Source organism: Balaenoptera musculus, chromosome 10, assembly GCF_009873245.2.
Source record: "Balaenoptera musculus isolate JJ_BM4_2016_0621 chromosome 10, mBalMus1.pri.v3, whole genome shotgun sequence".
NCBI classification, from domain to species: Eukaryota; Metazoa; Chordata; class Mammalia; order Artiodactyla; family Balaenopteridae; genus Balaenoptera; species Balaenoptera musculus.
The window spans coordinates 99980522-99993553 of NC_045794.1; the positions used below are offsets into that span (position 1 = coordinate 99980522).

The following is a 13032-nucleotide window of genomic DNA, read 5'->3' on the forward strand; positions in this document are numbered from 1 at the left end:
TCTGGATGGAAAAAAATGCTCCCTTTTTATATTCATGGGAAGAAAACAGTAAGATCCCCCACAGAAAAAAGGGCAAAGAATATCCTCAGATGAGTCACGTGGAAGGAGACAGGATTCCTGAAAAGTACAGGGAAACCTTCAAGTTCAATACTAACCAAAGGAGTTCCACTTTCAACGACCAGCATCTGTTTGCATCAACTAAATGAGCAAAAAGTGTTTAAAAATGACAACACTGAATGCTAGTGAGGTTGCAGTGAAACAGGCACACTGAACCAACAAACGTCTGCTAAGCACCCCCTCTGGACCAGGTACCATCCTGGGGTACACGTTTCCTCACTGGAACTTGCCATCCGACCCTGGCTGGCGATAACTCTTTAGGCTTGGAGAATCCTTGGGGATACTGTCCGTAAGTGGGAGAGCTCAAAAACATACCCAGAAATATACTGAGTGCAGTAACATACGGCTGCAGGAAAGCGGCTGACACTCGGGCTGGGAAGTAGGGGACACAGGCCATAAGCAAGAGAAGGGCAGCCTGGTGGACCCTGAATTGGAAACAGAGGAAAAGAGGCCAAAGAGAGGAAACGGCACCTCCTATGCAGCCCCAAACGCCTCACACAATCATCAAGGAGCTCAGAGGGGAACAGAAAGAGGATCTTAGTTTTAGTTTTAAATCTTGGCAACAAATCATAGATATTCCGTTCAGGCAGCCAGGGTCCAAAAAGTCCTTGACTATCTCCCTCCATCGGCAGAGACCCTTCCAGTTGTCCACTTGGCCACACATTTTATTAATTAATTATTCCAACAGGTGAAGTAATTCATCCATCGACCAATCATTCTTTTCCTACTGGTATTAATTCATTCAGCCACACAGTCTTTTGCTCACATATTCATTCCCTTGTACCCCCATTATTCCCAGGCCAATTCATTCATTCATCCACACCCTCATTCACGCAGCATTCATTCTACCACTGACTCATTCATTCATTTGTACCCCCCCCCCCCCCCCCCTTCACGCACTGATTCATTCACTTATTTTTCATTCCCACGCTGTTCATTCAGTCCTCTGTTCACACTCCATCCATTCCTTTGGCCACCGAATCGTTCCGCCATCCGGTCATTCATTCTGCCCGGGCCCCCTTCACCTGGCCCCTCGGGGAGCCTGCCCGCGGGCGCCCTCACCTTGTTGTCGGCACTGATGAGGAGGGGTTGGACTTTGACGCTGTCGCTGACCACAGACACGGCGGTGCTGGGGGCCATGGCGGTGGCATTGCTGGGGGCGGTGGAGATGAGGGCATAGGCCACCCCGGCGCTGCTCAGAGGAGAGGTGACGGTGGCAGGCTCGGCGAGGGCACGGGGCTGGCTGCCGGGCGTTGGCACATGGCTCACGGTGTTGTTGGCAGTGGGGAGGGCTGGGCTGGGGTTCTTGATACTGACCACGGTGGCCTTCTGGAAGGCTGGGGGCTGCTTGGGTGGCCGGTCCCGGCCCGGGGTGATGGGGAGGCTGTCTGGAATCAGAGTCTTTGGCCTAACCTGGGGAGGGAGGGACAATGGCACGGTCAGATAGACACACAGACGGGGTGATGACAGCCACGGCAGATGACAGGGGCACAGACACGACCTGGTCAGGGACTCCCACGTTAGAGGTGAGGAGACGGCAGCGGAGAGACCGTGGACCTGCCAAGGCTGCCCGGGTCCTGGGCGTGCACTGACTGGCCCGGGGCTCTGGTCGCGGGTGTGTGCCTGTGTGTGTGTGTGCGCACGCGCATATATTGGGGCAGAGGGAGAGGTGGCCGTTGGACTTTTACAGTTGAGGGGTGTACGTGGGAGTGAAAACTCCTAGGAAAACAGCACTGACCTTGAGCAAAAGCCTTTCCTTGGAGCCCCAGTCCTGACCCTCCCTTGCTCAAAAGCCTTCCATAGCTCCCCATGGCCATCAAGTCACTGACAGGCAAAGCTCAACTCCATTACTCAATATCCAAGGCCCCCAGAAGGCCCCTGTTGACGTCTCCAGTGCTATGCCTGCTCTCACGTCCCCTCCCAGCGCCGCCAGGCCTGCGGTTCCGGTCTCCCCACTGCCACCTGCCTCCTCTTCTCACCCCCGTGTCCTCACGCTCCAGGATCCTTCTGGGGTGCTCGCCCCGAGGCCTGCCTCCACCTTGGACTACCAAGACGTCCTACCCTCGGAGCCCTGCTTCTAGCACCATCTCCTCCAGGAAGCCCTCCCTGACCCCCAGGCAGGCTATGAGCCTCCTCAAGGCTCCCATAGCCCCCGCGAATCCTTCTGACTCAGGCCGATCACTCTGGGTTCAAATCATCTGATTCCTTGTCTGTCCCCCTCCTGGAATCTGAGCCTCTTGGGGACAGGATCCTGTCTAATTCAGCACAGGTGGGCCTTCAGCGAGGCTGCCACAAGGACAAGAGGGCCCAGGGCAGCCGCCCCTCACTGTCCTCGAGCTGGGGGCATCTGCCCAGGCCTGCAGCCCCAGGACAGGCAGGAGCCGTTGTCGCCTGTGCAGCTGGCAGCCCCTCGCAGCTCAGCAGCAGGTGTCCCGCAAAGCTGCGTACTGGGCGGTACCCAGCAGGCTTCTGCTCCAGACCAGGCCCGGCTACAAAGGCTTTGCGCCCCCTGATTCAGTCCTCACGGCCGCCAGGGAGGCATTGGCACCACCCTCTCTGCAGACGAGGAGACACAGCCCAGGTGACTTGCCCAAAGTGCAGAGCCCAATGGGGGACCCCAGCTGGAACCCAGGCCCATGGCCTGGCGTCTGCGCCGTCTCCTGAAATGCACCCTTTTGTCCAGAGTTTCTAACACTTTTTTGACTGTGACCCATATTCAAAAATCTCCATTAGGACTTCCCTGGTGGCGCAGTGGTTAAGAATCCGCCTGCTATGCAGGGGACACGGGTTCGAGCCCTGGTCTGGGAAGATCCCACGTGCTGCGGAGCAACTAAGCCCGTGCACCACAACTACTGAGCCTGTGCTCTAGAGCCCGCAAGCCACAACTACTGAGCCCGCGAGCCACAACTACTGAGCCCATGTGCCACAACTACTGAGCCAGCATGCCTAGAGCCCGTGCTCCACAACAAGAGAAGCCACCGCAACGAGAAGCCCACGCACCACAACGCAGAGTAGCTCCCGTTAATCACGACTAGAGAAAGCCCGCGCGCAGCAACGAAGACCCAACGCAGCCAAAAATAATAAATAAATAAATAAATTTATTTTTTTTTAAATCTCCGTTACGTCGTGATCCAGTCCAGAAACAAACTGTTCACGAAAAAATGCTTACGATGGGTCTTGGTATTTTCTGCTGTCTTTTAGTCCAGCCTAGTTTATTCCATTAAAAAAAAAATCCTGGTCATGACCCACTAAATTGATTTCTCAATTCCTCACTGTGTGAAAAACTGGGTCTGGTCCAAACATCTCCTCTGAAGGGCAGGCAGAGGAGGCAGGAGAGGAAAGGGACTCCCACGACGTCGCACCCAGCTCAGGGCTCACCTAAACCTCACTGCTGAGGGGCTGTGGACAGACAGACAGACAGACAGACAGCCCGGGGCCCACCCGCAGGCTGCTTACCTGAGGTAGCACTGCCGCTCCTTGCCCGGCCAACCTCTGCAAGGAGCTCACCTGAGGACCCGTGACAGGCACTGCAGTGATGGTTCCCAAAGCCTGGAAGACAGAGGAGGGCGGCACTGAGACAGGACACAGCACCGGGACCCATGCGACCCCACCCAGTCGGCACCCGGCGACTCTCCCCAGCCTGGCGGCGCAGGGGTGCCTTGGAGACAGCGAACTCTGCTCTCCTCTCTCTTCATGGTAAGTTTTTTGTTTGTTTGTTTGTTTGTTTGTTTAATAATTACTGTTGTGGGCACTTGCTATATGCTAGGCCCTGTGCTAAACACCTCGATGTATGTATGTATGTATGTATTTATTTATTTATTTATGGCCGTGTTGGGTCTTCGTTTCTGTGCGAGGGCTTTCTCTAGTTGTGGCAAGCGGGGGCCACTCTTCATTGCGGTGCGCGGGCCTCTCACTATCGCGGCCTCTCTTGTTACGGAGCACAGGCTCCAGACGCGCAGGCTCAGTAATTATGGCTCACGGGCCCAGTTGCGCCGCGGCATGTGGGATCTTCCCAGACCAGGGCTCGAACCCGTGTCCCCTGCACTGGCAGGCAGACTCTCAACCACTGCGCCACCAGGGAAGCCCCTTAATGATAAGCTTTTAAATCACGAAAGTAATATGTATCATGCAAGAAATTTTGGAAACCAGAAAAAGAAAGAGAATGGCATCCCCGGAAAACTATCACTGTCTCACATTAGCTTCCTTTTAAGTACGTTTTCTCTATAGCTGTACAGGGAATTCTGTAACCTGTTTGTTTTTTTTTTTCATATTGATTCCCTGCAAACATTTTTTGTTATTTTATTTGACCTATGAACACACAAACATGCAAAGTGAAGAGGAGGGAGGAAGGGGCAGAAAGAAAATGAAGGAAGGAGAGAGTTTGAGAGACAGAGAAGAGGGAGAGAGAATAGAGCAGGAAAGACAGAGAAGGGAGAATAAGGAGTTTATTAGATTTATAAAAATTACCTTAAGTTTACAGAGTACACACAGCTCAATTTGCCTATAGTTGTGCCCTCAATAATCCTGCCAAATTTCAGGACATATTATTTAGTAAACATGATGTATGTCTTGACAAAATAAAGGAGACTACTAATAAGAACCAGCGAAGGGCTTCCCTGGTGGCGCAGTGGTTGAGAATCTGCCTGCCAGTTCAGGGGACATGGGTTGGAGCCCTGGTCTGGGAAGATCCCACATGCCGCGGAGCAACTAAGCCCGTGAGCCACAACTACCGAGCCTGCGCTCCGCAACGGGAGAGGCTGCGACAGTGAGAGGCCCGCGCACCGCGATGAAGAGTGGCCCCCGCTCTCCGCAACTGGAGAAAGCCCTCGCACAGAAACGAAGATCCAACACGGCCATAAATAAATAAATAAATTTATAAATAAATAATAAAAAAAAGAACCAGTGAAGGTTAATTAAGAAAAAATCATGCTAAACTTGGAGCTTCCTTCCTTCCCAGTTTCCTTGGACTTGTCTTTTCTCATTCCCCCAGAGTGGAATCCACTCTCATTTTACCCAAAGACACAGCACCACTCACACCAAACAGAATGTGATGTGTAACCTGTTTTTCTACTTAAGGACACATGTAAGGTTTCCTGAAGTTGTTACAATCTCCTTAAATCACTCCTTTAATGGTTATAGAGTCTTTCATTCAGCAGACATCATGCTATTTCCTCAGCCAATCCCATCCTCCTAGGAATTCGGGTTTTATTCCCATCCTTTTCCGATTAATAAACAGTGGTGCAATATACATCTCTATGGAGAAAGCCATTTCCACATCACAAAGTATTTCTGTAGCACAGAGTCTGAAAACAGGAATCAATGGGTAGGAATTTTTTTTTTTTTTTAATTTATTTAGTCTGCGTTGGGTCTTCACTGCTGCACGCAGGCTTTTTTCTAGTTGCAGTGAGCAGGGGCTTCTCATTGCGCTGGCTTCTCTTGTTGCGGAGCACGGGCTCTACGTGTGTGGGCTTCAGTAGTTGCAGCACGCAGGCTTAGTAGTTGTAGCACGCAGGCCCTAGAGCGCATGGGCTTCAGTAGTTGCAGCACGTGGGCTCAGTAGTTTCAGCTCACAGGCTCTAGGGCGTGCCGGCTTCAGTAGGTGTGGCACTTGGGCTCAGTAGTTGTGGCTCACGGGCTCTAGAGCACAGGCTTAGTAGTTGTGGCACACGGGCTTAGTTGCTCCGCAGCATGTGGGATCTTCCCAGACCAGGGATCGAACCCGTGTCCCCTGCATTGGCAGGCGGATTCTTAACCACTGCACCACCAGGGAAGTCCATCAATGGGTAGAAATTTTAAAAGGTAGGACTATTTTGGGCCCTTGATATATGTCCCCACTGTGCTAACTCAGGAGGGGCCATGACCAGGGCTCACCCCAACACACCCTCAGATCTCAGCCTCCGAGTCGGGGCTCTTTCCAACGCATGATGGGATGGCCACACCTGCAGCAGGGTGGCTATTTAGGGTGTGGAGATGGGAGATTACACCCTCCCAGGGACTCCAGGCCCACACAAATACAGAGGATGTGTTTTGGGGTGCCCGTTTGCCTAAGGTCCCTTTTCTAGGAATCAACACTACCTACAGCTGATGAAGGGGAGGTTCCACATGGCCACATTTGTACCCCATGAGCCTGCCTGATGGGGAGAGGCATCTCTCACTCGGGGCCAGCCAAACCACCAGTGACCAGAGAGGTTCTCTCTTGAACTTAGAAGCCAGAATTCTTAACAAAGTGTTAGCAAATCAACCCCAGCAATAATATGAAGATAATATATCCTGAATAAGTTGAATTTATCCCAGGAATGCAAGGCTGCATCACCATGTGAAAATCAGTCAGAAAAAAATGATATGGTTATCTCAATGTATGCAGAGAAAGCACTGAACAAAATTCAACATCCATTCATGATCAAAAATTTCAGCAAACTAGGAAGAGCAAGTAACTTCCTTAACCTGATAAAAGGCATCTATAAAAAATGAACAGCTACCATCATACTTAATGATGAATGTTTTTCCACTGAGATCAGGAATGAGGCAGGGATGTTCTCTTACCACTCCTGTTGCCATTGGACTAGAAGTCCTAGCCAGTGCAATAAGGCAAGAAAAAGAAATAAAAGGCCTTCCGATTAGGAAGAAGAAATAAAACTGTCTCTGCAGATGGCAGTAGTAACTATGTAGAAAATCTGACGGAATCTACAAAAAAAGGCTGTTAGAACTAATAATTGAGCTTAGCGAGGTTGTAGGATACAAGTTCAACATACAAAAAGCAACTGTATTTCTATATACTAGCACAAACATTTAGAAGTTTAAAAAAATGTTTACCTGCCATTTGCAACAGCATCAAGAAATGAGGAATACTTAGGGATAAATACGACAATAGCTGTATTAAGAGCTGTACACTGAGAACTTTCAAACACTGATGAGAGAAATTTTAAAAAGACCTGCATAGAGAGAGACATACCATAACCATGGATCAGAGACCAGTATTATTAAGATGTAAATGCTCCCCAAATCGATCTATGGCTTCAATACAGCCTCCATCAAAATTCACCCCAAAAAGGGTAGAAAATGACAAGGTCCTTTTTAAATGCATGTGGAAATGCAAAGGACCCAGAATAGCCAAAACAACTTGAAACAAACAAAAAACATCAAACAAACAAAGTGAAGGACTTATAGTTCCCAACTTTAAGACCTATTATAAAGCTACAGTAATCGAGACAGTGTGGTATAGGTGTTAAGTTATGCAAATAATAGATCAACGGAACTGAATAGAGTCCGAAAATAGACTCAAACATATATGGTCAATTGATTTTTCAGCAAAGGCTGCAAAGTCCATTAACATAGTGGAGAAAGGACAATAGTTTCACAAATGGTGTTGGAACAAGTAGATACTCATATATTAAAAACAAACAAGACATAACTAATCCATATGTTTCATATATTTTTAAAAAACCCAAATGGATCAGAGACCTAAATGTAAAGCCTAAAACTGTAAAATTTCTAGGAGAAAACATAGGAGAAAATCTTTGGGGCTGTGGGTTAGGCACAGTGTCTTGGATACAACACCAAAAGCATAATCCATATATGGACAAATTAATACACTAGACTTCAAAAAAATCAAACACTCCTGACGTTGGTAAGACAGTGTTAAAAGAATGAAAAAACGAGCCACAGACTGGGAAAAAACATGTGCAAATTACCTATCTGATAAAAGACTTGTATCCAGAATATATAAAACAACTGTCAAAACCCAATTAACTGGAAAACAAACAACCCAATTAAAAACTGATTTGAACAGAACACATCACTAAAGAAGATATGCTGATGACAAATAAGCAAACGAAGAGATACTAAACATCATTAGTTAGAGAAATGCGAATTAAGCCACAGTAGGACACCACTATGCACCCATTCAGACGGCTACAATAAAAAAGGCTGACCAAGTCCAGACCTGGTGAGGGCGTGGAGCAGTGCATGCCCTACTCTTGGGAACATAAAGCAGTGCAATCACACTGGAACAGTTTGGCAGTTTCGCAGAAAGTTAAATATACATTTACTGCTATGGACTGAATGTTGATGTCCGTCCCCCCAAAATTTGTATGTTGAAACGCTAATCCCCAGTGTGATGCTTTTGGAGATGGAGACTTTGCGGGTGATCAGGTCATGAGGGTGGAGTCCTCACGATGGGATTAGTGCCTTCGTAAGGACAGACCTAAGAGGGCTTGCTTCCCCTCTCTCTCTGCCACGTGAGGACACGGCAAGGAGTCTGCCATGGTTTAAAATGTTTGTGTCCCCCTAAAATTCGCTTGTTGGAATCCTAACTCTCAATGTGATGGTGTTAGAAGGCAGGGCCTTTGGGAGGTGCTTAAGCCAGGAGGGGGGAATCCTGATGAAATGAATGGGATTCGTGCCTACAAAAAAGGCTGCAGAGACTCTTAGCTCCTTCCCCCAGGCAAGAATACACCAAGAAGTCTGCAGCCGGAAAGAGAGCCCTCACCTGACCATGCTGGGTGCACCCTTATCTCCAACTTCCGGCCTCTAGAACTGTAAGCAATAAACTTCTGTTTACAGTAACCACCCAGTCTGTGGTATTTTGTTATAGCAGCCCGAATGGACAAAGACAGCATCCATCTGCAAATCAGGAAGAGGGTTTGCACCGCAAACCAAATCAGCCAGCACCTTGATCTTGGACCTCCCAGCTTCCAGAACTGTGAGAAATAAATGTCTGTTGTTTAAGCCCCCCACCACCACCCCCCCCAGTGGGTGGTATTTTGTTATAGCAGTCCCAACTAAAACATTCTACCCCTAGGCATTACCCAAGAGAAGTGAAAGCACACGCCCACACAGAGGCTTGTTCCGGAATGTTCACAGCAGCTCTACTTGTGATCGCCCAAACTGGAAACAGCCCAGATGTTCATCAACAGGTCCACAGATGAACAAACTGTGGCAAATCCACCCAATGGAATATGACTCAGAAATAAAAAAGGAATAAGCAATTGATACACACAACGTGGATGAATCTCAAAGTAATTTTGCTGAATGGAGCCAGACTAAAAAAAAGGACTTATTATTGTATGATGCCATTTATATGAAATTCCAGAAAATGCAAACTCATCTAAAGGGATCAGAGGTTGTGTGGAGATGAGGGGATCGGAGGAAGGGATCAAAGACACAGGGAAATTTTTGAGGGTCAAGGGTGTGTTTACTATCTTGATTCCGGTGATGGTTTCACAGGTGTAGACATATGTCAAACATCTTGCACACTTTAAATATGATAATTTATTGTATATATTATTCCAACAAAGCTGCTAAAAATAAACCCCCTATTTCCCCCCTTATAGCTCTCTGTCCCTGCAATGAGTGTCATCCTTCTCCAAATGACACAGCAGAGGCCCACAACCCACAGAGCTGCTTCTCCTGATTATGATGGGATGGTTCCTCCCCCCTGTGGAATTTTCCACCTGCCCTAAGTGGGCAAAACTCTGAGGTTCACGTCCTTCCAGCCAGCTGCTTGCCTCTCTGCATGAAGCCAAATTATCCACATTTAACTGGAAATTCACTGTGGACGTTTGTTGGAACAGAGCTTTATATGCAATGCAGAGAGCATCCGAACAGATGCGGTCACTTTAAGAGGAAGCGTCTCAATCCACAGTGCCGTTTTCAGTCCCTCTCCAGCACTGCTAGGTGAGCCCTGCCCAATGCCCATTTTAAAGACTCTGCCCGCCTTCTGCAAAGGGATGGGCATAGAAGGCTGTGCCCTCTCCCTCCCCTGGACCTGCTGTCTCATCGGCATCACAACCCCTGGGCCCCGGCCCAGACCTGGGCAGGTGAGAGGCAGGCACGGAGGGAGCACCATTTGACTCACAAGCTTCCAGACGATTCCATCAACCTGGGGACCACAGGATGAGAAGAAGCTGGCCTGTCCATCCAGCAGGTTCTGTGATGAAAGGCCCACACGGGCACTTCACTCCATCAGTGAGCGGAGCTGTGTGGTCCCCTGGGTGCAGGGGTTCCTGCACGGGTGACGGGCAGCCGGAAGATCCCAGGGCCCCAGGAACAGAAGGGCAAATCCATGCCCAACACCTACAGGAGCCAGAGAACAGGCACAAAGCTGCCTTCCCCGGGGACTCCCTTCTGGCTAAGATCCCCAGTCAAGCCCTCCAGACGAGGGGTGTGTGCCGTCTGTGTGTTTTTCCAGCCCGTGTGTCTCTGCACATGGCAAGGCGTGAGGGTTGCTGTGTGTCCGTTTCCGGGTGTGTTTTTGTACCAGCTACTCCATTCTCTGGCATCCACTTGGGCGCCTGTGTCCTGTGTGTTTCCATATGGATTCTCCTCTGGGTACCTCTTTTGCTCTGGTCCGTGTGTCTTGCGGATGCCACCGTCTGTGGTTCTAAGCCTTCACTGCAGGTCGGCGCTCAGTCCTCTCTCCTGACTTGGGACACCGGGAACATCTGTCCACACACCTTAGAAATTCGCAATCAGGGAGGGGGAGGGAGGGGACCACGAGAGGGAGGGGTGGCTGGAGGCTGCTGGGGGGGCAGAGACCCCGAGGTCGGAGTGGGTACGGGGGAAGATAGGGGGAGCTTTACTTTGACCTCGTTCTCAAATACTCAGTTACCAAGAAAGGAACAGGACCCGCCACGGGGGGAATACCGAACGCCTGCGGGATGTTCACAGCACAAAGATCGTTCGCTTGCTGACTCCATGAACTAAAATACTGCCTGACTCCAACCCGACGGCTGGCATTTATATGACTGCCAGGGACTCAGGGTGCCCGATGGCTCGTTAAGGAGCACCTTACCGTGTGTGGGGTGCCCTCTGTGCCGCAGCACCAGGAGGAACACGGAAGAACGGATGACTCCCTGGGTCAAAGCCCGAAGTCCCAGGCTTTGGGGAGGAGTTTGCTACAAAGAGGCGGCTGAACAGGGTCCCTCCGCCACCCCGCTTCTGGGAACCGTGGGTTTCTTCCGGGAACGCCAAAGCCCCCTTCCACCCCCTGTCCATCCTCTGATCGACACCTATTTGCTTCTCTTCGCTCCAAGGCTTACCCCAGAGCGCGTTTTTCCACATCCTTATAAACCTTTAATTAACAAGCCGAAGAGACATTTTATCTGGCAGGGCCTGACCTTTCTGCTCCGTGTTGGAATTTATCGATACCAGCAGCAACAATCATCTCAGAGCCTATTTCACCAGCACCGGAGAGTTTATAGCCGCAGTTTTGCCAAGAAAAACGAGCTCCTTATGACCGCGGTCACAGCTCTAAGCATTTTAAGGGGGACAAAAAGGGGCATGAAAGTCAAAGATAACTTCACATTTTTCCTCCATCGGTGGAGTCCCTGGGGCAACCTGGGAAACCCTGGAGAAGCCCGCTCGCGGCCGAGGCAGGTGGGAGGTGCCCAGGAGGCAGGTGTCTGTACACGGGGTGGGGACGGACTGGGCTTGGGGCTGGGCTCGGGGTTCTGGCTCTAACACCAGCCACGTGTGGCACCCTTGCTCTCCGTGCCCAGTCTCCTCGTCCACGACAGGAAGAGTTCCTGCTGCAGGGGCGGGAGGGGGCTAAAGGGAGCGGGCCCCAAGCATCAGCACAAAGCCTGGCGCACGTCTGGGTGCAGGAAGCGGGTCAGACCCGGCTGTGCCCGGAACTGGGGCGCCGAGCGGGTGCCTGGGAGGGACGTCCACCCTGGTGTCCCGGCAGGGACAGCCTCGGGGTCAGCCTCTCCAGGTGCCAGTCCTGGAGTGGCCCCTCTCTTGTTGGGCCAACCTGGGGAAGGCCCCTCCGCTCGCCAGCTCCTATCTCCCCGTCTCCATCACGGGGTGTACGTGCTCACCTCCCCTGCAATAACCAGAGTAAAGTACACGAACATGAGGAAGTGTGAAGAAGTAAGAACGGGAAACCAGCGTCCCAGGCTTCCTGCTGCGCTCAGTTCAACAGCTTTCTCCCTCGTCAGGGGACAGACCCCGGAGCCAGCCTGCAACCAGGCCTTTCACCGTGTGGCTCAGGAAAGGGAACAGGGTGCTGAGCAGGGCGGGCAGTGCCCGGCCTCACAAAGGCTGCTCTCATCCCAGACCCCGACCCGATGGCTCAGAGCTGGCCTTTCTCATCTCTGCTGCCCTGCTGGATGGTGGATCCTGGAGTCCAGCCCAGGTACCGGCCCAAGCAGGAGCTTGGTGAAGTGTCTGGTGGATGTCGTCAGACAAGGAGGGCCGGGGGCCCCCAGGGTCCAACTCCGGGACCCTGACAGGAGATGCTCAGGGAACCGCTGAGGGGCAGGGGAGCAGGACTCCTTCAAACCTGCACACACGGTCACCCAGAGCCCCACTCCACGAGGCAAGCCTGCCCCCTGACCCCCTGGGCTTGGCTCCAGTTCCTGCGCCCAGCGAGACCCCAGACCTCACAGAGCCTCCCTCTCAGCGGGACCCTTGGCGTGTGTGAATGGGTTTTGAAGTGGCCCCGTCCTGTCTATGTAAACGTGTTCCCAAAGCAGACAGAAAGCCAGTCTTGGGGACCAGCCCGTCTCCAGGACTGGACAGGACAACAGCACGCGGCACCCCGAGCCAGGGTCCACCCTGGCCTTCGTCTGCCACATCTCGGGCACCATCCGTGAGCAGGCCTCCTGCCCGGGCTTTCCAAACGGGCCTGCTAAGCTGAGTCCAAGGGCCTTGCACGCTGGCAGCAGGGAGACTGGCAGTCACAGCCAGCGGCACGAGAAGCGCCAGAGCCACGCGGCCAGCTGTGTCTCCCACGCGCCCTGGTCCTGGGACACGCAGCAGGTCGGTGAACTCAGTCCTCTTTCCTGGTTGCAGGAGGAGAGGAGGGCAGGAGTGGGATGGGGGCCACACTGAGCCCTGACCCACCCTCCACGTAGCCTCAGGGCCCCTCCCCCAGGCCACGTGGGCAGGGCACTAGCCATGGACGTCGGGATT

At 51.6% G+C, this 13032-nt stretch overlaps 1 protein-coding gene across 3 annotated transcripts in view; it reads right to left on the reverse strand.

Moving 5' to 3' along the window:
• Positions 1–13032, reverse strand: part of PHF21B (PHD finger protein 21B) — a 100398-nt gene that overhangs the window by 21408 nt on the left and 65958 nt on the right. For all 3 annotated transcript variants that reach the window (XM_036867115.1, XM_036867113.1, XM_036867114.1), the window contains exons 3-4: positions 3574–3666; positions 1180–1530 (exon numbers count right to left, since the gene is read on the reverse strand). In XM_036867115.1, coding sequence (XP_036723010.1) covers positions 1180–1530; positions 3574–3666 — 444 coding nt within the window. The remainder of the gene's footprint in view (positions 1–1179; positions 1531–3573; positions 3667–13032) is intronic.